This window comes from Fopius arisanus, unplaced genomic scaffold (genome assembly GCF_000806365.1).
Source record: "Fopius arisanus strain USDA-PBARC FA_bdor unplaced genomic scaffold, ASM80636v1 scaffold00052, whole genome shotgun sequence".
NCBI lineage: Eukaryota > Metazoa > Arthropoda > Insecta > Hymenoptera > Braconidae > Fopius > Fopius arisanus.
This window is the reverse complement of record NW_011887791.1, coordinates 116,374-141,723: the sequence shown is the minus strand read 5'-3', so window position 1 is coordinate 141,723 and position 25,350 is coordinate 116,374. Positions and strand designations below refer to the sequence as shown.

Genomic DNA, 25,350 nt, shown 5'->3' with positions numbered 1-25,350 from the left:
CCTCTACCACCGAAGATTTGAAGAATGAAAAAAATATTTCAAACCTATAAATATTCTTTTTAATTTCAGTGACGATTTGTCGCAGAATTTCCGCGCATCTTCTCATTAAAAATTTCCACAAATGTCCTCCGGAAATGAGAATCGAAAATTTTCAACAAAGCAGTAAAATAATTAATGCGGGTCTTTACCGAGTTAATTTCCACATTTGCAACGATCATGAGGTCTACATTATTGGCGAATAACGGAGGTCCATTTCATTTGGATAATTTATAATTGACGAGGGGTGAATCAGCGGTTAATGATGAAAATGAGTAAATTGTTTCAATGGTCGTCGGTTGTGGTTTTCAGTGAATTTTCCTCTCAAAACTGTAATGATGTAATCAATTGTCAAATTCAGTTCGAAAAACCAGAATTATTTATTTGAATCAGTGGGAAATCTTCCCTTTAATTGTTCCACTCAATAAAATAAGATCACTGATTTAATGACTGAATGACTAATCAATCAATAATTGAAATAAAAATTCAGTTTTCGAATAAAAAGTGTGAGTGGAATATAATGTAATTACTAGCAATTAATAACGAGTAATTATAAGAATAATAAAGAAACGGCCAAGACTTGAAAATTTCCGTCATAATTCTTGTCTCCAAAAATTACGTTCACCGGTCGGAAAAATGATCTTGAACATTCCCCAAACTTTATGATTGAGCTGCGGCAAAAAAAGAAAAACTTTAATTACGAGTTGATAAACTTCTTTGAGAACTTTAACTTCAATTATTTGACCGACCAAGCTTATGAAATTTGATTTTCCCTCCGGGTAAAACTATATTTTACCTCAAAACCACCCCATAACTCAATTGTTGCAATTTCTCCAATTACGTAACCGCTGGAATTGCATTTGTGCTTTCAATACTATTTAAAAGACAGTCAACGTTTTTTTATTTAATCTATTCATACTAAATCATAAAATTGTAGATTTATTTTTCATGAAGAATTTTTTCCTTTCAGATAGAGCGATATTTTCCGCTGAGAACCAACGGAGAAATCGTTATCAGCGAGAAAAAAAAATAAAATATAAAAAAGAGGAGCTGCTCGACGTTTAAGACTTGAGCAAACATGAGGGGAGCTTATTATTCCGAGTAAAGAAAAGCTCGTCCAACTCTGTTTGTCATTAGGTCGGTGTGTTCAACGTTTTACGGGATATTCTTGGTGACCGAGACAAAAGGGACAGAAAAAGAAAAAGCTGCTCTTCTTTCTCGGCTTAAATTTTCCCTCTTTCTTGCACTGGGATGATAACGGCGAGATAAAGACCAGAGAAATGAGGGGAGTTAAAAGGCCCGCGGAAAAGCAACGGCCAATTTCTGAGATGTTAAAAAAAATGTCGAGGAAAAAAGAAAAAGTATTTCAATTCATAAAGCTCGTTATGAGATTGTAGCGCGAGGAGGTACATCTCGCGTTGAGGATGAGGAATAACGAGTGATAATTGTTGTCTGCAATTGTAAATTGATGATAATTAGAGAATATTTTTAACTGTGTTTTTTTTTGCGAAGTACCCAAAAAGAAGTCCAGAAAAATAAAAAATGGAAAGGAATCCTTCCCAGAGGTGAATTTCTCGATAATTTTTTCCTTCTATTTTCAAGCTCAACGATTTCTTTTCCTTCCCTTATAATTCGAACTCGTTTCAAGTTGGTCAACGTAGAGAAGAGAAATGTCGGAGAAGTTATTCGGTGGGAGAGTCCCTGAAAGAAAGAAGTCCGATAGAAAGAAAAGCCGAAGAGTGTCGGAGGGATGAAGAAAAGTTGAAATAAAAAAAAGAAAAAGTGGAGAGAAAATGGCCTGGACCCGTCGGCTTCTGGATCGATCGAGACTCCACTCAGAAAACCGAAGAGAGATCAAACACATCAGCCCGATTACGTCGCAGGAGGAAAAATTAACTCAGAACTCGATGCCAGTGTTTCTGTTTCAATTTTTTTTTCCCCCTTTTTTCCCCTCCTACCGATCCTTTTTTTGCTCGGTCTGGTGGAGTTATCGCAACGGACCAGTCCAACACTTTTTATTGACGTATCTTTAATCAAAGGGTACCTTTCAGCTCTCAAGTGTCGAAGCGATAACACCAGATAGGGTTTTTATTATCCTGCATTTCAATCTATAATGTAATCATTTTCAGGGAGAGAATAATCGAATCCTCGAGGGCTCATCAAAATATCCAATTGCAGGGGGTTGTAGTGGCTCTTGGTTCGTCGCGTTGTTTTAAAAATATCGGAGGGCATGACAGACGGATTTTCCGGTGCTTTGTAATGGAAAACACGGAAACAAATGTACTTGAATCAAGTGTATTTGAATGTAACGAACATTACGCTTTTTCTAGTCCATTTTATACTTTAGTCTAGTACATTCCAATTTCAAAATTATATAGACGAAAAATTGATTTTCTTGCGATACTATTCCGGATAAAAAAAATTGTAATCGGAATATTTTTTCCAAATTTTCGTAAAATTTCTGGAAAACTTTTCATAAATTTTTTTAAGAAACAAAAAAAAATCGGAAAGCAAAACAATTTTATTTTTTGAAAAGGTTTTTGAAAATATTTTCAAAAATTTGAATAGAGAAATTTTTTTCATAATTTACATGGCATTTTTTTTTTTGAGAATATTGAAAAATCAAAAAAAAAAGTGCTGCAATGAAAAAGAATAGAAAAAATCTAGCAGCTGCGCAATAGCTCGCCCCCAGTTTCATTAATTTTATTCCCTGAAATTTGTGAAAAGAGAGGTCGAAATATCGGACGTGCGTGTGAATAATGAAAAGGTGAAAGAGAAGTTGTCCCAAGCGTAATCGTCAATTAATTACTCAGAGTGATGTCCCCCGAGTGAAAAAATAATTACTCCAAGGGTGAGTGATATTCATGGAGAGTCTCAGTTGCTTCCGGGGTTCAGGATATAGCCGGATAATTGTTTTCGGGTCTAGTGGAGGCTATTCTCTTTCGCGATGATAAAGGAAGATGGAAACACGAAGAGATTGAAATGAAATACCAACTAGCGTACGTGCACTGCCCAGAATTTAATCGACACGGTCACTCCCCCGCACCTGCACACCATTATTAATTACTATTAATTGCGCAGCATCATCCTCAGTGAAAAAACAATCAATTAGAAAGTGGTGAAGTTGTTGATAAAATAGAAAAACTATTCATTATTTCAAATAAAAGTGGATTAATTGAAAATTTAAATAAATTAACGAATTCCCCTATCAGCAATTCAATGGAATATGAGAATTGAAGCTTTATTATTTTTCCCTTGAAAAATGACAGTTCAACTGTCCATGAAATAGCAATTTCCTCCTAACAATATCGTCCTATAATAGAGGAAAATGATTTCGCAGTAACAGGCGGCGCCATTCAGTATTCAGAGGATAACGAGCGTTAATCCTGAACGAGGTGAAAGGCCCGGTGCATCGAGAAGTATGAAACCTGCAACTAGAATTTAATTGCAGCCGGATTGAGTGGTGCCATCGGATTATTCCATAAATAGGCGTAATACCCCCGAGAAAATCCGACGTATATTATCCGAATTCGGGAGGTCAATGCAGATAGCCCATAAAAAAACGTGAAATCACCATTTCGATATCCCGAGTATCAGGTGCTCTCTAGTCATCCTTGACTAACCCTATGAAATCCTATTCTTACCCTCAAACGTTACCGTTTATATACTGGGCCGGAGTTTATCCGATTCTCACTGACTTACTCCTCTCCAATTCCAATGTTCGCCGAGGATTATTGTCTTCCGTTTCCCTATCACACACTAGGAACGAATAAACCGTAAAAATCGGACATATTTTTCATCGACCTTATCACTTTACTCCCCGTGATAACCCGCCCATAAAAAAATAGTTGATGGACTTCTGGCTGTGATGAAAGCATAAATCATTTTTCATGAAAAAAATTTGCAGAATGAATATTTCATTATTATTTCTTTCAATTGCCAATCGAATTCTCGAGTGAATTTAATTGGGGTAATTTTTTCTCTCATCGTGAGTCTCAGGGAATTAATTTCGTTGGCGTTTTTGGCTAGAATATTCTAGCTCGATAAGAGTTGTCTCTCGATCGATTTCCATTTCGTCGTGAATTTTATTATCTTTCTCGGTATTTCAGAAGGAAAAGGGCGGTGAGCAGTGAGTCAAAAATTCGAATGGAAAATTCCGGTTTAGTGTTATCTGGATAAAAAGAGAATTGTTGGCGAATCGCCCGAAATGGCATTGCCCACGAAAACTTTACCCAAAAGACTCAATCCACAGCTGAAATCTGCATAATCGAGTTGAACATCTCTTTGAAAATTCAATTGCCTCGAGAGCTCTCAAGAGTAATGATTGTAATGAAGATATTGGATCATTAACCATTCGACCACTTCAGTACTGAATTGTTCCTCAGCTCGTTAATTATTTAAGATAATTTTTTATCGCACTGTGTAACCGATGGAGTTAATTTAATTACCGAAGCCATTCGTGATTCTCTCGGATTTTTTTAACACTCTTTTATCACCGACTGCATCCGTGTCCCTTCAACTTTACTGTCATGTAAATCAAGTACTCGGTGTAATAAAACCAGAGAGGAAAAACTTGTTGAGTTTTTAGTAATGATCAATAGAACTCAACAGTGAATGTTTATTGCGAGTGAGAGAAATGGATTCTTAAATCAGAAATGTACCGAATCGAGAATAGGTATTCCCGAATCTAGAGTATAAATTCCAAAACGGGGAATAAATATTAATTACTGTTTCAATTTTACAACAACTTTCATTCAATGGATAAAAAATTTTTATCCAACATCTCGAGGAATTTAACTTTCAGATCAGATAAGATTCGTCTTTCTTTGGCTTGTGCTTTACAATACGCAATTCATGGGGAATATTCCAACGGCTACTCTCTGCAAAAAATATTCCATTTTGCTCTCTTTCATTCTGCAAGAGAAGCGCAAAAGGGGCTCTCGAAGAAATTGCTGAATGTGTAGAACCTTTGGACACATAATTTCAGCGATTGAAATCAGAAGTAGGTCGAGGAGAAAAAATGCAAGGAGAGAATCTTCCGGAGTCGAACGAGGCATTTTTCTCGAGCTTCTATTCCACAAAGTATCATTAGACCAAAAGAAATTCTTTTTTACGACATGCATTGAGAGTGATTACCTCCATTTCACTTGAAAATTATCAAAGGATTATCTCAACGATAAATATCCCCATTACAAAAATTATTGGAGAATAATTATTGAATTCATTCCCCGAGTGTGAGAATAAAATAATTCACCAAAAGATTTGATGACTGAAAAAATCCAAAGAAGAATGCACTGTTCCATTAAGAAAGCCTTCCTTGTAAAAATTAATTTTTACTCTCAGAGTTATTTTTACTTGCAGAGTTATGAGGAAAGTAACCAAGTGAGGATAGGTTGGCTCTCACTAAAAGCTATTTCTCCCCGGGGTTATCGTCAGGAATAAAAACCCTATCCACTAAACGAGTGGCGTAAAAGAAATTGCAAATACATAATGAAAAATACAATGCACTCGGTGTTTCTCCTAAAAATACATCTATTACGGTACGTCTCACTCGATATATCCACCAACGGAATAACCACACTGCGGAGAATACTATTATCCTGGAGTATCTTTGAGAATTTTCTCCAACGTTACCGCTATTTTTCCTGAAAACAAATTATCCAAACGATTCCACCGGGACGATACACTTCTTCTCTTAACTTTTGTAGCATGTGGGTCAACAAGCTGAGGAGATGCCCTGGATAAGAATGAAAAGAAAGTAGAAAAGACCAGCGGACTCCTGCCACCAATCCACCCACCAAATGCTCCTCCATTATTTCGTTTCTCCTCTCGTTGCTTTATTTTCATTATGTGGTGGCAGATATAAACCACTCGTAAAGCAAAACACCCACGGGTTGGAAAATCAGGCGATAAAACCCACTAAAAAAAAAACCCGAGAAAGATTCTTTGTTTGTACACGAGGGCGGATTTAGCTCAACGAGAGCTTCTGCCAGGATTTTATTCGAGATTTTTCGGGTGAAAATCACTCGGCAGGAAGTAATGGTTATTTGAGATTTTGTACTACTGGACAGACTTCATTTCTTGAGGCTTGAAAGAGTTCATTTGGGACTGGAAGTCCTCAGGTTCGTCGGCGATTGTATTTATCCGAAAGAATTTGCTTTAATCGACAAGAAAAGAGGAAACGAGAGAAACGAGAGAAACGAGAGGAAGAAAATCATAAGAATCGGAATGCGTCGCACGTTTTGAGTAACGCTAACCGTGGATTAAGTGTTGAGATGATTTTTCATGGGGATCGAAGTGGAAGCGTTGAGGTGGAAGTGAGGGGATGAAAAACGAACTTGAGGGATTATGAATCGGTGAGTGATGGAAGAGAGTAAAAAATTGCCTCAACGAGGGACTTCACCTGGCGTCCGATATGAAATTTTCTTACCGAATTCCAATCGATGTCGATGTACCTCAGAGGCATTCCAATTTGCATAAATAGGGGGACGTAGGGATACGGGATACGCTTTATCGCATGAGTTATTTATATTACCCTTCTCTTGTTCGAACTCCTCCCCATAGTCTCTTCTATTTCAGTGGATGTGACCAACCCCCTTTGTTAACCGCAGTAAATCCCCTCCTCCCTATAAAAATCGGTAATTGCCAATCGTGTCATTGATTCCCAGAGGCAAGGGTATATGTACGCATATTGGCAGTCGTCTGGAGGGTTGGGTAATCAGAAAAATACAGGGGCGGAACGAATTACCGTGAAATCATTCGGTGGAGTCGTGGCCCACAATAATTACAATTTTCTGCCCTTTTTTCGCGAATCGGTAGAAATAACCAAGAGTTTCCGATAATGAGTCATGCCTGATCGATTACGATTCAGTATTTTCGGGGAAAGAGATAAATAAATATTGAAAATGGTAATTAACGAATAATTATGTAATAATTATTATTATTCAATATTTCCAGAATGATGGGGGGTTTAATGTTTATTCGTTCAGGACTCTGATTGAAGTTTGTCAAGTTAAATTTTTTTTCTTCTCTCAAATTAATATTTTCGAAAATTTCGAGTCAAGATTCGTTACACTACACATCAAATTCCGGACACAACTTCACACTTGAATTAAATTGAATTGAAACCTCAGATTAGGTGTGCCATAAAATCATTGAGTTTTAAAATTAAATTCTTAATGAGAGTTTCCAAAAGCCTCAAGTCGGCCGCTAAAAACCCTGAAAACACGAGAATTGTATCAGTAGTTTCCACAATTCTCATAAATCCGTCGACCCCTCACTAAACTTCTCCAAGAGAGTCCATAAAGCCCTCATAATTTAGCACAGCCTCTATTTTCATATTTACTTCCGGAACCTCCGATAACTAATCACAAGATTGCCCCAAAACCTCGAGAATTGAATTACCGCTGACTCCATCAATTTCGCTCATAAAATAACCAGCGGAATCCAAAAAAAAAAATAAATGGAATGATAAACAGGTGATTGCATTTGGAGCAGAATGAGGTGTCGGGATATCTAATTTAAAATATGTGAAACGTGTTCTCGGATGGTTTGTTGGTAGTCAACCGTGATGCCAGTGAAACGATGAGTCTTGATACAATATAAATGGCACTCTGTCTGCGCCTTCCTCTATCTTCACCGAAAACCACCACTTCCTCCACCTCCTACCCACATCCCAGATCTACTCTCCGAAAAACTCCTCACCATCTCTTTTCCAACCCTCTGAATTTTCCACCCCGTGTTTCAACCCCACCCTCTCCCATCAACCACTTCCCATTTACATATCAGTATTATTCAAGCACAACCGTTATTCAATTTCTACACAAGTTGCGAATGCATTACTGTTTTCACTCTCGCGTTGAGAAAAAGGAGATAACACTCGCTGGATGTTAATGCCTGTTTTACGGTGTACATGGGGTGCATGGAGATAAATATTCAGTAAAACTTACGGTTAAATTTACGGTATCCAACCAGGGTAAAAAAAATTGTAATGGGAACATTTTTTGCGAATTTTCAAAAAATTTCTGGAAAACTTCTCAGAAATTGTTTTTTATGAAACAAAAAAAAATCGGAGAACAATTTTATTTTTGGGAAAGGTTTTGAAAAATTTTTCAAAAATTTGAATAGGAAATTTTTTTTTATCATTTCGATGTCGTTTTTTTTTAGAATATTGAAAAATCAAAAAAGTAAGAGAACAACACTATAATTAAAAGAAAAAATTATATTCGCCAAAATTTCTAGAGAATTATAAAAAACATTTTCTGAGACAAATTTTTGAACAATTTTTCAAAACATTTCCCAAAATTACAATTGTTTTGTTTTCCGATTTTTTTTGTTTCAAAAGAAAAATTTTCTGAAAAGTTTTCCAGAAATGTTTTGAAAATCTAGAAAAAATTCCGATAACAATTTTTTTTTACCCGGAGAGATAAGAATTTTTTATTTAACAAAATTATTCGGTTTATCATGCGTTTTTAAAGTTGCGACCAAAAATTTAAACGCGACTTTAACTACACTGCCGAGTAAATTAGTTTGAGCCAAGAATTAAAGTGGTGATTTAAATCATTTATCGCCCTTTGAGTCGTCTTAAGTGTATTTGCTGGAGATAAATATTTTTTTTCCAACAGCGATCCCTCATCAAATGCCCCCAAATACCTAAAAACGTTTTAATTAATTTTCACGGAAGCGGCTAGAGCACACATCGTTGAGTGAGCATTGAACAACGCCTGTGTACGCAGTAATTATAACGTCCGCAAGGATGAAACCCCCCAACACATCTCCCGTACAAGAGACCAAATTAACGGTCATTATACCACTCCATCCATTCTCGATATAAAAGATTTAAAATACCCTCTTCCAAGCAAGTTCACAGCCCTCTCGGGACACAGGCAGCACTAACCGACGCAATTTCATGCAATTTACCCTTCAATCGTTACTTTATTAACAAGCATCGAAGCGTCTAGCTGCGATACGGAAAGAGCGAAATGAGCGAGACGAGCGAGACGAGCGAGAGGAATTTATCCGAGTATTTGAGTTCGTTTCATTTAGGTGAGGGACGAAAAAAAAAAACGAAGAGTGTGGAGTCAGCTAACTGAGCAAAATAATTTCAAATGAGCAAAATGAGCCAAAAAAAGAGAAATCGATGCGGACAGAGGTGGGAGGTGCTCTCGCTATCACAGCATTAAACATCATGATATCTGGCTTCAAGATGGAGAGCGAGAGTGAAGTGAGCGAAATGAGCAAAATGAGCAAAATGAGCAAAATGAGCAGAATGAGGAAAATGAGCGAAAATTGCGAAGGGAGAAAGAAAAGAGAGACGTATACAAGAATGGGAGGGGATGAAGCACGAGTTCGTACCGTTTGTAAACTTAATAACTTTGGTCCCTCTTCATCCCTCTTTGCCTTGAGGGTGGGACACACCGAAAGTACACAATTTTACTCTGTCTCTCTCTCTCTCTCCCTGCATGAGTAAATGCCCCCTCTTTCTAAGGGCGGGAGGGGCGGGGGGAGGGGAACCTCTGAAGGCGATACTTGTGCGGTTACCCGTTTGCTTTTTCCTCGAGTAGCGTTGACTCGGGAAAAAGATCAAACGCCGGATATATAGGGGGAGATGAAGACAAATGGAAAAAAATAAACAACCCTGGAGTGTGTATCACTGTTGACTGTTCTTGGTAATTTCCGGTACACTTCACGAAAAATATATACTTGAATGTAGGATATTTTATACTTGAGTAGACAATTCCGCGGTGAATTGAGACATCTGATGCACTTTTTTAGGTCTGGGGATTAAATCTTGTGGTGACTTCTGGTGTTTAATTTGGTGAATAAATAATTGATGTAATGTAGATCAGGGGTTTTAGAAATTAATTGGAGAATATCGCGCAGGAATTCTATTTTTCTATTTTTATTCTGGAAAAGGGTATTATTCCTGGAAAACAACACATAAAATTATTGTATTGCTTTTGTATTTTTCGACAATTAAAAATTGCCGGGGAAAGAGTGGGTATGATGTACATTTCACCTCGAGTTTGAGCGAAATGCGGATAAACTCAGAAACTCTCATTTACTTTTTATTATTGCAATTTAAAAACCCCAGGCTCTTTCTTCATTCACCCCTCGCGTGTCTTTCAATGGGGGCGAGTGAAAAATCCGCGGTGGAAGAAAAAAAAGGGCAGACCTCGACGATTAATGACGAGATGAGAGCGAAATTATTGAATTTTTCTGCGTTAATGTCGGCGCAACAACGGACGTATATTTCTTTGAAAAAATTCAGTCTGAGATTAACAATGAAACAATGACTTGAATTAATTATTGAATTAAAAAATTCAATTAGATTAATATTAAATTAATTGATAAATACTTGTTCAAATTGCGTATTCAAGATTCAAGAGAATAAATTTCTACAATATAATTATATTTAATTATTTAATACCAGTTACTTGGAAAATTGAGACATTTCGTTGTTCTCCATATGTCGCATCGAATGTCGAAAAAAAAATTGGCGCGTGAATAAGACTCGCCACGAAATCGCAGTTTGATCAAAAGGTAAAGATCGAGAGGGGAGAAAGCAAATAAAAAAACCGAGAGAAATGAAACGTGCCATTGAGTCTCAATATAGGTAAATGGAAGGTACGGTGGTACGAGGGCAGTTGGTTTGTGCCAGCCCGAGGGAGAAAACGGTAAAAAAAAAAGGGAAATTCTCCCCCAAAAAAATCGAGAGAACCCAAAAGAAGACGATAAAATTGAGATAAAAAGAAAAGGATGTGGGTGGAATGCAAACGTATGGCTCTGAGATCCGTTCAAACGGTGTGTTTGCCAGTGTTGCCTCGAGTAAATGTGAATTTCACCACTAGAACCACCCGGGAAAACTCCAAACACCCCACCACATATGAAGAATTCAACCGAAAATCCGTCGACGTTTTCAAGGATATCGTACGTGCCGGAGGAACTGAGAGCTATTGGAAATACTTCGCGAACAAAACAAATTCCTCAATCATATTTTTTTTATCTTCTTCACTTCACTGTGGAATTCGTCACATCCGAAATTTCTCTTTTTTCCTGCAGAATGAGTAATGGACGTGACTCACTGCTTTTTGCGAAAATCCGAAAAATTATTATTATTATTAACCCCAAAAATTGCAATTTATTTAAATTTATCATTTGCATAATCGGACAATTATATACACTAATAATTATATGTAACGTTGCATTATTGCTGGAATATATGTGCGTATATAATTATTAGTATATATATTTCGCGTATATATTACTTTCGTGCGGGCAACCGGTCGAACCGCAGATGTTCTAGATTTTATATGAACCGGCGGTCGGAATAATAACGAAAATTTTCCAGTGTACATCAATTTGTTGCTATTAAAAATAAAAATGGTCATTTTTGCAGAATAACCTGTAGAATTCATGAACAGTTAACCGCTGTTTCAGGTACCTTAACCGCTTCGCCAATCTCCTAGAAAAGCGCCTGATATGCAAGTGCTGACGATCGTGCTACCTCCAACCCTCTTTAACATTCACACCCCCGCCTGCACACCTTTTCCCGTAAATTTCCCTCACTTTTCCCTCGCTATTTCCCAGCCGAGGCCGTTAAAAGTGGCCAAGTGCGAACAGTTACGATCAGACGAGTAACAACCCACTGGTTTCCTGACATTTACTCACTTGACAATCTCCCAACCACCCACCACCCACCGACGTCAAAAACTTCAGGCCATTTCTTTTCACCCACCCATCCACTCACCCTGTCTAGCATCGTTAAATGTTAATTTCATTTTTACACCGCTCCCCTGTAATTTCATCCTCTCGTTGTCACAGGGTTCTCCACTTATTCCTTCCTCGAGGTGAGGATAATATAATAACGCACACCGGGATATCTAATAAAACTTGCGGCGCAGTGCGATAAAAAAGATTCAAGAAATTTTTCCACCTGGGGACAACTCGCGTTGATCAATTCACATTATCGCCGAGGAATAAAAGACGTTAGAAATTGAGATTGCAATTCAGATATTCTCTTTATTTTGTCGGAACTTGTGTACTGACAAAATCCGGAGAATTCTTTACTAACGAATCAGTTAATTTCATAAATATTCAATCTACCGCAAATTAAATATAAAAAAAAAAATTATTATTATTACTGTAATTATTATATTATACCAATTCATAATAATATAATAATTATCATATTTTGAGAAAAAAAATGCGAAAATTCCCAGGATTCACCGATTACAAAAATTTGAAACAATGAAAAAAAATAAAGAGTAAATGTTCAAAAATTTTAAATAAACGAGCGAAATTGTCGTATCATCGTGCAATTAATGGAAAGTCAACCGGAACAATTCTCACATATGGATTCTTCATGTTAACTCTCAATTAAGGTCTTGCAACGAGCTGATTGTTACACCCCAGGTTGTCGGAAAATCATAGTGACCATTGGCCATTCCCCCCTGTATCATTTGGCAGTTGAATACGTGGTGGCAGATACGTGACATGACATCCAGATGAACTGGCAATGGCAGACAGTTGGGGGGTGACGGCGTCGCGACGGATCGCGCAATTAACGTCAATCAATACATCGGTCAGTACTGACTAGTGGTAAAATAGTCACGTTTTAAAATGCAACAAGTTGAATTCTTTCGCATAATTCGTCCAGACATGCTACGCGTATATTTCATTATGTGTTACCCCCTTTAATTAAATTGCCCCTCCCCCCTTTTTCATTTGTCCCTCTATTTCTCTCTCTCTCTCTCTCATCGCATTGTACATTGAGCATTTCGTAGGGAATTGGCAAAATGAATTCCGAATACCCGAGGAATATGTCGGTACACGCACCTGGGGCACTTGAGGAAAACTGTCGTCGTTGGGTACAAAAGACTCTCTGAATTTATCGTCACCCTCGTATCACTGACTTTTTTTATATCCAGACCAATGGATTAAGAATGACAAATGATAACAGCCGTTTTTATGGCATTTTCCACTGCACGATTTCATTATGCCAAATAAATTTATTAAAGTATAAATATATTATACTTTTATTTTAAAAATGAATAAATAATTCATTTTTTCATTTTTAACGGTCTTTTGGAATTAATTGCAATTCGTTGAATTGATTAACATGATAATTGAGCATTTCAATTAATCTCAGCTTTCAAGTGCTTGGAGTGAATTTTTAAGTTTGAATTTTGGTAATTATTAGAAGAGCTGGGGATGAAGGCTGAAAGACTGCAGTTTTGAAAATAAGTCAAGAAAGTTTCATTAAGAACAACAGCAAACTTGAACGAAAATGGAACACTGTTGTACAGCGAGGGTTAGACTGCAGTTGGCAGAGTTGATACGCAACACGAACGATAAACAGGGCAGTTATTCATACATAAATTATAAACACCGAGCGAATAACAGAAGGGAGGAGAAAGCTTAGCTGCGTTTAATTAAATTTTGTGTCATGATATATGCCTCGGTTATTACATTACATCCCCATAGCGAGGCACCGAAATCATATCTTTTAAAAAAATAATACAGAACGGACTCTTTAGTCTCACCTTGTGCCCCAGACATTATCCTAAATCTCTTTTTACATTTAAAAAAATGTATATCGCGATAAAAGGATTAACACACTGATACCTGCAGATTTAATTTTTGATAATTAAGTTGAAAGGGGGGAGATAAAATACGAGGAGATTAGTCTTGAATTTGTTGAGTGGGTATTTTTCTACCACAGGCGTATAGCGCGCTCTTTGAAATCTAAAATCGAAATATTGAAAGAATTTTATATATCCAAAAAATAGCCCATAATTTATGTTTTTTTTTGGTAATAAAATTCAATTGATAAATACAATATTTTTTTTTCTCATTCTAGAAAAATCGTTATTTTACCAGAATGATATATTATATTATATTATATGTATATATATAGTATGATGTGCATAGCTTAGCTATACGCCGAAAAAAAGCTGACGAAAAACGTTGTATGATTTTTTTCAAGGGATAGTGAGTCGAGAAAAATCCATTTCCCACTCAGAAGAAAAATTCAACCTATTTTTCTCCTAGTGATGCAAGGATCGAACTACCAAGTACTCATGCCATCGCTTCTATGATCATGAAGTTAAATATAATTGACGTAAATAAAAGAATCTAGTATGAGAATCGTGAGACTTCGCGAGCTATTAAAACTAAACACTTCCATCAATTACGGGAGCATTTGAAGGTCCCTCAAAACGGACTTGACCCCAAGTTTTCGAGTGACTTGGAGTTGAGTTTGAACTGCGAAGGGACTCTGAACCCCTAATATTCCATCGTCGTAAACTGTAATGGACAATTAACTATTACCCATCGCCACAGCGGTCGTTCAAGTAGTGGACAAATAACGACGCAATTCGTAATCTGAGAATTTCGACAGCTGCACCACTACTAATATTTTTACCTCCCAACCACTCCCCATCAAAAGTTGCCTTTTGTTCACCCATCATTTGAGGTATGGCTTTGGTTTTACGGAGGACATAAAAAATTTCGTATTAAAGGCAAGTCGGCTTGGCCCAGCCATTGGAAGCCCTCAGAAGGACGACGAAACCCGGTAGTTAACTGATACTAAGAGGTACTAACGATCCGTCCTCAGCAAGAACAAACAAAACTTTCATTCCACTCCCGAGAGCCCCTGGGGTGGGCTTTGACGATGCAAAAGATAGTCAATAGATCGTTACTTACTCTCCAGACATTTCAATAGCTTTTCAACTTTTTTAATAGCCAACTTAATTCACCCCTCGATGGAGCCATTCACGGTGCCCTAACTGTTTATGCACCAGAATGAAGTGGATCATAAGTCTCATCATCAAAACCCAGGTAGTCCATAAACAATGTAAATAATTAGTACTCACCCCCGAGATCAGCGTGGAATATCTCTCGAAGTGCTAGAAACTCATCTTCAACAGGCATATCAGCTGTGCCAAAGGAGTTGTTCTCCGGCCAGACTTCCCTGCAACCATAGAAAATAAAAATTATAAAAAAAATGTTTCATATTGAATAATTTAATCAACACTAAGCTGATTAGGTTGAATTATGGGGAAAGCGCGTCGGTAGGGCCCGACTATTTTATACAAACCACTTAATTAGTAGTTTGAAATTCTACTCAATAACCTTCCCATTTTCCAGGGTAGAGAGGGATTTATGGAATAAGAACAACGACAGCTGAACGTGAAAATAAAGGTAATAAACCTCGTGAAAAGTTTTGACTGCTATGGTAATATTTTCCATGAAATACCAAGTCCTCTAGAAGTTTGAATAGCTGTAGAGACGCGAGAATAAAATAAAAAAAAAAGCCATCCGCACTTGTGCTGTCTGAAGAAAAATAGTATCATAACATGCACAGGCTGATGCACAATGAGGACACGGCAATATGGATGATCGTGTTGAAACAGCATCAAATGCACTGGAAATAATTCAAATATGTACTTTGTCTCTTCTCAACAGCTGAATTCCAAGTGAAAATGAATTATAACACTCGTTCATATTTAATTTTAATTTTCCAATTTTCAATTAACCAGATTAAATTCAATATACCGATGCTGATTGAAAATGAATACATAAACGAGTGTTGAATTAACACAAGAACGAATGAATTCCGAGATACGTAAGTGGAAAGACTCAATTGGCCACGTGAGTGGTTGAATTGTCGAGTGGCTTCAACACCACGACCTACCACCACTTGCCATTGAAGCGCTCTAATTCTTCCAGCTATCAGACTCACCCAACCCCTCGGCAGCCCACACCCTTCATTAGCATGTGTTCATCCTTGTGTAGATGAGAAAAAAAAAATTGATTCTCCAATTTAACGCGTCCCAAGCTCTGGTTATCACCAAAATCGATTAAAAAACGAGTTATTGTTCTCCTAGAAAAGTCTGAAATCACTAGAGCCTCCGACCCGAACATCAGAATTGTTGTAAAAATCGGCGACTTGGTAGCACTGAATTTGATGGAGACAAAATAAAGGAGCAGAAGATTGTCGCAAGAAAGAGAAATCCAATTTTGACCTTTATGTACATAAGGTCAGACTATGTGTGTGAAAAGTATGTAATAGAGGTCTTTGCTTGAGGGCAAAATGCCCAGTGTACCCGGTGCAATCCAATAAGCGACGGCAAGCCTCCAGAACCTCGACGACACTCTCGTCGAAACGAAGAAGAGGAAGAGCCCGAACTCAAGCCAGAATACAGGAGAGCTGTCTGAATAGAAATTCAGCGCCATACAATTCCCATTATTTCCCTCTCTTCCTCTATTCGCCCTTGCTATTCCCACCTTTTGCCATCTCTGGGTACCCTCGACAATGGGAACACCTCTGGCACACACCATCGCACCCCACCACCTCCTTAAAATGCCTTTTCTCATTTTCATCATTTTCTTTTTCCAGATATTCATTTTTTCGCGTCTTCAATCGGATCGGATGATTTTTTTTTTCGGTTTCAGATGAGATTGAAAAGTTGGGGGTGGAATATTTTCGTGGGATTTTTTTCACCCCCAGTTTGTTTGATTTCATGGATATTGATTGGTCTGAGAAGTATGGGGTATTCAGAGAGTTCGGTAACTCACTTTGACGCTTTGGAGTCTCTCCTTGCACGGTCTCGAGACGCCGTTATGGTTCCGAGCTTTCAGTCTTTTATTATTGACAGCAATTCATGTCACACGGATGTTGAGAAAAAATAATCTGAACTTGAAAGTATTTAACACACGCAACGCGTATGATTCGATCTCACCAATACCAGTCATGAAGATTAAAATCTGTATCAACGTACGCGGCTTTTCAGTGATGGAAATATCAGTAATCCAATCTCCTTCCACATCCACCGAATTCGAAACTCAATTCGCATCTCCCATTCACCGAATATCGCCAACAACTGCTGACATCCACGCGAAATCCAAGAATTTCTTGATCAATGTCGATAATTCAATCATCCCCGAGTTTACCCAATTCCTTCATCCACACCCAAACGAAAGATGTTATCCTCATTGTCAAGAAGCTCGAGAATACTCCAAATACCTTTCATTATTTAATACAACAACTCCACTAATTCCACTATTCCAATCCCGAGAAGCGCCGAGAAGCCCCAGCAATATTCAACCTGAGATAAGCAACATTTCGCAATAAGTACGCGAATGTTTGCTGAGTAAACGGCAAGAACAGATCACAGAAAGGTTTTCCCACTGTTCTACCAGGAGCTGAAGACATCCCCTTCCCTCTCCACCGACGCACACTTCCTCTTCCCTCCTTGTTGACTGTAATATTATCTACATTAGCATAAACGTGTTAGCAATAATATATTTTTCACAACGCCCGACAGACAGGGATTCGACCTTGACTCCGATCGTCAGATTCATTTTTTCCGTTCTAGGCGTGAAAAATACTATTTCTGAAGAATTTATCCGAAAAATTCTAACTTGTTTGTTTACAGTCAATTTTCGGATATTTAGTTAATGGTTTTTTTATCCGGTAGGCGCTCCTCTCCCTCTTCACCCCCTGGGGGAGTCATCCCCTGGAGCCCCATCTCGTCGATCATTTCGTCAGCGCGGTATGACAAAGCATAGCATGTCCCACAAATTGGTATTTGTGATTCATGTTGCCCTGACGAAGAAGTAGTGGATACTCTGGTGGTTTCTCGATAAATGGAGAGTAAGCGACAGATATCGTGGCAGACTGGTGCCTCTTAACCCATTCAGCTTGTGTGCACAAGGTACGGTATAACGGTGGTTTGGATTTCCATTGTCCTTACCACGGTACCATCAATAATGGAAAGCTTGGAGTCACCAGAGAGACTGTCCTCTTCCAAATGTCTCTCACACCACCTAGGGCTGCGCTATTACGCAACTCCACAGGGTAGTCGTAATGAAACGTGAAGAGGGTCGCACAGGGACTGATCCTGCCAATAGGTTGCATTATTGAATCGCCTTTTATTCGAATAAGAAAACGAGCAGTGGTACAGTCAACCTGGAGCTTCGAAATATCCGGCTGAGGGACGATAACGTGTTCCCCCAAAGCTCCACAATTGAAATGGAAGAGGGCCTCGTCGCATTTTTTTTTTTACACTACTTTTAGGGGAAGACCTTTTCCCGTTTTAGTGGCAATCTTTTTACAATTTCGAGGATAAATCGCTTTTTTGTTGCTCAATCCCCAGTCAATTGACTGTTCTGGTCTACTGAGTCTTTGGAATTGAATGAATGTAACGGAATTTCAGGTCCTTTCCGGGAAATTTCGATGTTGCTGTGAGACAAATGGAGGGATTGAAGGATTGCTGTCTGCTGATTAATTGAAGAGTTGGGATATTGTTGGAACTTTATGGTCAATGTTTGCTAAAGTTGAAAACAACTTGATGCGAATGACTGGAGCACTCGACAGGGAAAAGAACGAGTCAGTAGATCAATATATAAATGTGAAATCGTCAACATTCTCCAGACAATGACTCTTTCATTGCTAGCTAGTGCTTGAAAACACTTCAAAAAGTTTGAGACGTCTACAGCTGTACATGCAGCTAAACCAATACATTTGAACACTGAGAATTTTCAAACTTTCGTCAGCTACACAGCTTCCAGTGGTACTTTTCATTCGTATTGCACTTAACGCTCCGTTGGGAAACAGCTGTCACGTAGTCCCTCGGATACTCAAATAGTCATTTGTAATTAGTCCGTGTACACGTGATGAAGTTAGTAACTGGGTCAGATAATGAGTTTGGAGGGGAAAAAATATACACGAAAATGGGACCAAATACGAGACTGGAGGAAATTCTTGTCGCGTGAAGAAGGGTAATGCATTCGCAATCGACGAGAATTGATTCAAAGGAGTAATCAATTCGGATACGAGTGGAGCATTCGAATGGAGAATCGATAAAGAAAGTCAGAATAAACGAGAAAATTAGGATTATTAATAGATATAGCTATCACTTTCAGCGCTGATCACATTCAATTGAGGCAGAACATGAATTCATTGATTATATTCATTGATATTAATATCGATGACTAAGACCCAACGATAATTACATATGAGAGAAAAAATGATTTAATTTGACGGATTCTCTTGACGATTGGGATTTCAGAATTATAACGGCTCCATTCGGAAAGAAAAGTCAACGTCTGAATACCAGAAATGTAAACACAAGTCGGATTAATCCGTATAAAATTGGCACCAACTCCGACTCAAAGAGTCGGCGTTGGATTACCGAAGAAATAAATAATAAAGTAAAAGGAATGAACAATCACGTGAATACAGAATAGCTCCAAAAGACTACAGTGCGCAAGAAGCAGGGACAAAAAGCGTTTTAACGAAGCTCTTACGTCTCTGTAACTTCTAAACGAAAACGAGTCATGAGACGGGGAACGGGATGGGGGTGAGTTGGAAGGGGTTGGAAACAAGAAAATGAAATTTCTCGGTGGTACGAAGAGGCATAGACGTGTCACGGTAAAAAATTCATCGAGCGTAGGAAAGTAAATCCTCCCTAGCTTCTGCTCGCTCCTTTTTTTCTCTCATTTTTTTTTTTAGCCCCTCACATTACCGGGGCAAGGAGCCTTTTGTTTGTCGAAACAATGACGCCAACGCCCTTCCACTCTTTACTCTCGTCTTTCCGCCCAGTATTCAAGTTCTTTTTCCAACCGAGGGACGAGACTCACCTCTCGGTGCGCACGATATAACTTGCATGGCACAGGCTTGCAAGTGAAGGATAAAGGAAACGGGAGTGATGGAAAAAAGGCACAAGTGTGCAAAGAAGCTTTTTCAGTTTCAGAAGGGGAATCGAAGAGCAACTTCTATCCCCTCTTGTCGAGCCTCTTGATCGTGTTACGTTTTGTTAGAACGAGAGAACTTCCACGAGATTTAACCCTCAAGGTAGTGGATCTTTCAGGGGTTTTTTGTTGTCTCGATAATTCGGGGGAGATCTGAGCAATTGATCGTTTGATGTGGAAAATTAATTGGACGCTCATAATTAATGATTTGATCATGCGCAATTTCTTTTTGCGTACCGCTTGTTAGTGTATTGAAAGAATCACTTAGCGCCCATTTGTTGGTATTCATTATTGATTAATAATTAAAAAAACATAATAATAAAGGACTTGCTCACCTAGCAGCTCGTAAAAGTCCTATCGCGTGGTCGAACTCCTTCCTGCGGAGAAGCTTCTGAATTCTTTTCATAGCGTCGGACCTGAAAGGAACCGGAAAGTCGATCATTAGAGAAGCTGCACAGATGGATCATTTTTTAGTTCAATGTAGAAGTAGAAAAATTTACTTTTGCTCTTCGATGGGAGTGTCCAGGGTAGCATCAAAGGGAACTACAGTCGGAATAATTCCGTCTTGCATAACAGCTGATAATTCTGGTGCTGTCTCTTCCCATCGATCCTCGAGGCTCTTCGGTGGTTTTCTTGACTCTTTGCTTGCTTTTTTAGCTTGTTTTCTTCGAGGCTTTCGCTTTGGCTTTGCCACCACCAAACTTCGAGTCTGGCAGACGAATTGCTCGAGCATTTTTAGGAATATATGGGCTGTTGTAACCAGGTCAACTAGATAAGTTCTGAAAATAATGAAAATTTTATTACCCCTTTGGTTTTTCTCATTTCATCTTCATTACAAATTCATTCGACCGCGTCTATGGGTGGGTTTACAAGTCACTGAGCAAACAATGATGTGCAATCGACGATAAACGGTGAATGTTTATTTAGTGATGTCTCGTATGGTTGAATATCCTTTTTTTTTTACTGATGTGAGTGCAATGAAGAATTCATCGCAATCGTCCTTCGCGTTCAATATTGAAAATTGAAGTTTTCGCGGGAGCGTATGAAAAAGCCATTGAATAAATTTGTTAGCCACTCAGTGACATCGATAAAAGTTGTTTATTTCGTGGAAGTGCCGCGAAGGTATCGAAGGAAGACGAGGGGTGAAGAATAAGTTAGTTGATGGTGACGGTTGAGGGGAGGAATTTTAGTAGTGGCTCACAATTGGTATGAGCTGGAGTCAATATGTCTGCAGTAGATAAAAGTTTTGGTAAACAGTTTTCTCACCCCTTCACAACTACTGACAAACAACGCGAGTTGGAAGAGCCAGTCACAGTGACATTCTGATAAAAAAAAATGGGGAAGAAAAAAGCGGGTGAAAAAGCTGATGGCTCATATCGATTTTCTTAACCATTTTTTTTTTTTTTACTTTTACTCATACACTCGGAGTATTAGGTTATTGCTCTGGGGACTGGAAAACTTCGAGAAGCACCGAACGATTGGTTATAACGCTTCGAAAAGTTGTAAACTAGTTTTGGTTATCAACTTTGGCAGGCAAGGAAAATCGGAGGGAAGAGTCGAGAAATCTTGACAATCTGAGATTTTGTAAGTTCAGACATGGGTCTAGGTATCTAGGAGATTAAATCTCCCCTCTAAAATCATCGCGATAATTTCATTTTACGGAGATAGTGTAATATTTCTCCTCTGAATGAAAAAATTGTCATATCGAATTTCATAATTCCCCTCTCCCAAGAGATTCTGTTTCAGAACCTGTACGAATATTTTTTCTCTTCTTCCTTGAATCGTTGAGGAAAAAAATGTACGTGATAAAAAAGTGAATTATACATCAAAAAGTTTCGCTCCCAGACTTTTCATTTTTTTAATTTTCCATTTCGAGGGGTAAACTCCATTTTTTTTGTATCGAATGTCCAACTTTTGAGATACCATCGTCATAAAAAAAATTTCACCCCGCGACATGAATGGCTGATTTTCCTCATTAACAATTCCGTATTCCCCGGAATTTTCGTACTCGAAACAAATTTGAATTTCGAATATACATAAGATTTAGTGAATTATTCATTAACCCGGTAAATTTCCATCGTCCTAATTCGTTCTTTTTCTTTATCTATATAATTAAATTCGCAGACTGGTGCAGCGAGAGTCAACCGATAAAAAGAAACTCAGCAATATCGAAACTTTAGTCCCCAAATGTGAATTTAAAATGTGTTTCATTAGCACTTGAAAAGTTAGAACGTATTTTACATCGAAGTCACATACAAATTGGAAATAAAACGTTCAATATTCAAATGTTGGAGGGAATATGAGAAAATTAGAGACAAGTAGAGCGGGTGTACAGCTGGAAACTGCTTGGGAATACGATGGCTTGGGCAATGATCGTTAAACGTTATTAGGAGATCAAGAGAGAAAGGGGGAGGATGGAAAAGCGAGAGTTAAGCGTGATACTAACCGTGACATTTTAAGTCCGTCGTAGCACAGAAGTTGGGAGAGTATCGTTTCCCGATATTCTGGAACGTAAAATACGTTACTCTTAATGACTTTGCTTGAATCCCGTATACCTCTGTCTGTCGTTTTATCCATCGCCAGGATAGTGTGCAGTAACTCCTGAAAAATTAACCATATTCTTCAATCGAATCTCTAATCCCTCGCTTGTTGCTTAAGGCAATAAATAAAGAATATCTCTTGAATGGCATAACCCAGTGATAACTGAATTGACATTCGCCAAATCGTCTACATTTCACTTCATGAGATAAAATGAAAAGTAGTCAGAGTGATAGTAACTACCATCGATTGTCAATTACCCAGCAGTGCACACCGTCAGCTATGGCTGACTGACTTCTGATTACATTATTTTGATTAAATCTTCCATCATATTATATCTCCCTCACCATGCGATATTGACTGACAAGCGAATGCTAATGCTCGGGGCTGCACATTGAAATTACGTACATGTTGAATTGCAAAGCGTACAACCGCACACCTCATTAATACAATAGTTAATTACCGGTGAAAATCATGTTGATGATGATTACTGGATGTCATGTTCACCTGCACTCGATCAGTTTTATTTTACAGAAGTTAATATAACGCGCAAGAATTTCGCGGCGAAAATTCGAATGATTAACGTCAAAGAGGATTTGACGGTGGATTAATTAGTTTTTTTTTCTGAGCCCTGGCTGTAATAAAACAACGGCAGGAGAGAATTCCCGACAGGATCATAAAAAAAATAATGCGAAAACTCAGCGTTATATGTACGTTAAAGAGACTCATTTATCCTTGTTTTATATACAACCCATGAAACAAATTATAAACTGTGGAAATGTCTTGGGAAAATTCCCGTCATATTCACCTGATAAGCCTTGAGTGCTAGATGCAAACGTCTCGACCAGTGAGGAATCTTCTGTTTGTCCATAGTCATTGACTCGTAGTATTCCTCCATCTGACGTTGGACAAAGTAAAACATCTCGGTTGAAATGGTCTCACTGTAAACAGAATTAAAGAAAAATCGGTTGTTGTCATCGCTCTTTCACTATTACAGTTTATTTTCCAGTGGATTTATTTTCTTCCTCGAAAATACATAATTTTAATCATTTAATAATAAATAATATATTTTAATACCTGACAAGCTTGACTTGGAATTTGTAGTGACGATTAAACTCCATGAAGAAACGCATCGCCCAGAGATAATGGCTCGCATCAGCCATTGCTGAGTGACTTCCACCGATAATGCAAGACTTTGCGTATCTCATTACGGGGTTGTAAGCTCCGTTTAAAAATTCCACGCAGAATTCTTTGAGAAATAAACGAACAGTGAGGGCAGATGTTCGCTCCTCCGGAGTTGCTTCGATGGGAACTTTATTCTTGGGTTTCTTCAGCTTTACCTGGAGTTAGTGAATTTATAGGTTGTACGTTTTATTTTTCTCAGGGACATTTTTTCTTCGCCAAATTTTTCTCGGGGCGCAAATTATTTTTCGCTTATTAAAAGGGAAATTTACGGATTTTTATTCAATTGAAAATTACAATTTCAATAGACCATCCCTTTCACTAATTCAACCGTTTTTATTATTTGCCTACAAAAAAAAATCCGGAGAAGAATATCGCAGTAGAAATTCGGATTAATTAATTTCTGATTTTCCGAAATATCGATTTCTGTTTTCTAAAATCAGAAATTTCATCGGAAAAATAATCTTGCGTCACGATTGAATTAAATTCAAAGTTGAATAATTCATTGTCACGAGTGTGATGTTTTGCAAGACCTAGCTGAATCTTTTTCACGCATCCTTTTCCATTATTCACTAGAAAACATTCTACTTGACAATGGAGTAGAGAGACGGACGGAAATATCCCCGAAAATTCTTGTAAAACTATTCAAACATTTTTTTCCTCCATTCAGCTTTTAATCCAGAAGGATTTTTCAAAGGGAGCTGGTGGTACTGAATGAAAACGAGAGATATAAAAGCGTAATGAGTGCACTTTCCAGGGGAAAAAGAATAAAGTGAGTAATCACTAACCCAGTTTTGAGTAGTTGGAAGCGTTAAGCAAGACCGTGGGGCAATTATATCCTGAAATATACGTAATTAGCAGACGTATTTCCATATGTATTCCAACCCCTTTCTTGTTTCAACGTCCTAATGAAAGCTATCGCTGGAAAACCAAGTGCTAATTGAATGGAGCTTATTTCTCTCGTTATTCCTGTCTCATCGGTGCAAGTGAGACGTAAAACCCACTCGATTTATCATTTTTATGAGGAGCCATTAAATTTATTTCACTTACTTTGTCACGAGCGAACTCCAGGGCTTCAATTTTCTCGAACGGCTTGTGACAGATCAATTGATTCTCACCAATCGCTTTCATATTTTGAACAACGAAAGTGCCACCAAATCTGGAGTGCCTGGAAATAAGGGGAAAGAATATGATCGTCTCATAGTGAAAACCACTGGGAATTGCTCTTCCATAGTTATTTTTAAAAATAAATTGCCAATCCGCGTTATTTGCAATCATTCAAAATTTCGATATCATGTCATTGAAATATTTTCGAGACACATCATTGAATTAATTGAATTCAAATTACAATCCTTACAAGTGAGGAAGGAAAATGATTCAATCCCACGAATAATTTTAACGATTGTAGTGCTTCCATTTGGAAGCAATAAACGAGAAAAAAATGTAATTAAAAGTATGAAATAATTAATTCACGCTTTATTCCACTAGCATAAAGCACTGGAACCAGAGCTGAGGGTTGAGGGCTTATTTTTTTGACTCGTGTAATTCTCCTTTTGAGGGTTTTTCGCTACTAAAATGATCTTTCCACCTCTATTCTCTCTGTGTCTGCACTCCACATAAAGGTTGCATACCCACTCATTGTAAAAATGTCGGTGTACTTTTTCTCAACGAGTGGATAAAAGCAACTCCTATCCATCTACATCGTTCTGGGGAGATAAAAAAATAAAGTGGGTCACAATCATTACGTCCTCAGGGATTTTCTGTATAAATCTCATTTCGAGACAATTTGAAACGTAAAATTGCAGAAGTCCGCGGTGGATTTCGACGCACATTGTG

The 25,350-nt window shown here is 38.0% G+C and overlaps 1 protein-coding gene across 1 annotated transcript in view; it reads right to left on the bottom strand.

Annotated features, from left to right (window-relative positions):
• timeout (circadian regulator timeout) overlaps nucleotides 1-25,350 on the bottom strand; it is a 104,971-nt gene that overhangs the window by 76,961 nt on the left and 2,660 nt on the right. Inside the window, exons 7-13 of the mRNA XM_011307179.1 lie at nucleotides 24,565-24,682; nucleotides 23,410-23,672; nucleotides 23,141-23,273; nucleotides 22,241-22,395; nucleotides 20,295-20,573; nucleotides 20,130-20,210; nucleotides 14,913-15,010 (exon numbers count right to left, since the gene is read on the bottom strand). Of these exons, the coding sequence (XP_011305481.1) occupies nucleotides 14,913-15,010; nucleotides 20,130-20,210; nucleotides 20,295-20,573; nucleotides 22,241-22,395; nucleotides 23,141-23,273; nucleotides 23,410-23,672; nucleotides 24,565-24,682 (1,127 nt within the window). The remainder of the gene's footprint in view (nucleotides 1-14,912; nucleotides 15,011-20,129; nucleotides 20,211-20,294; nucleotides 20,574-22,240; nucleotides 22,396-23,140; nucleotides 23,274-23,409; nucleotides 23,673-24,564; nucleotides 24,683-25,350) is intronic.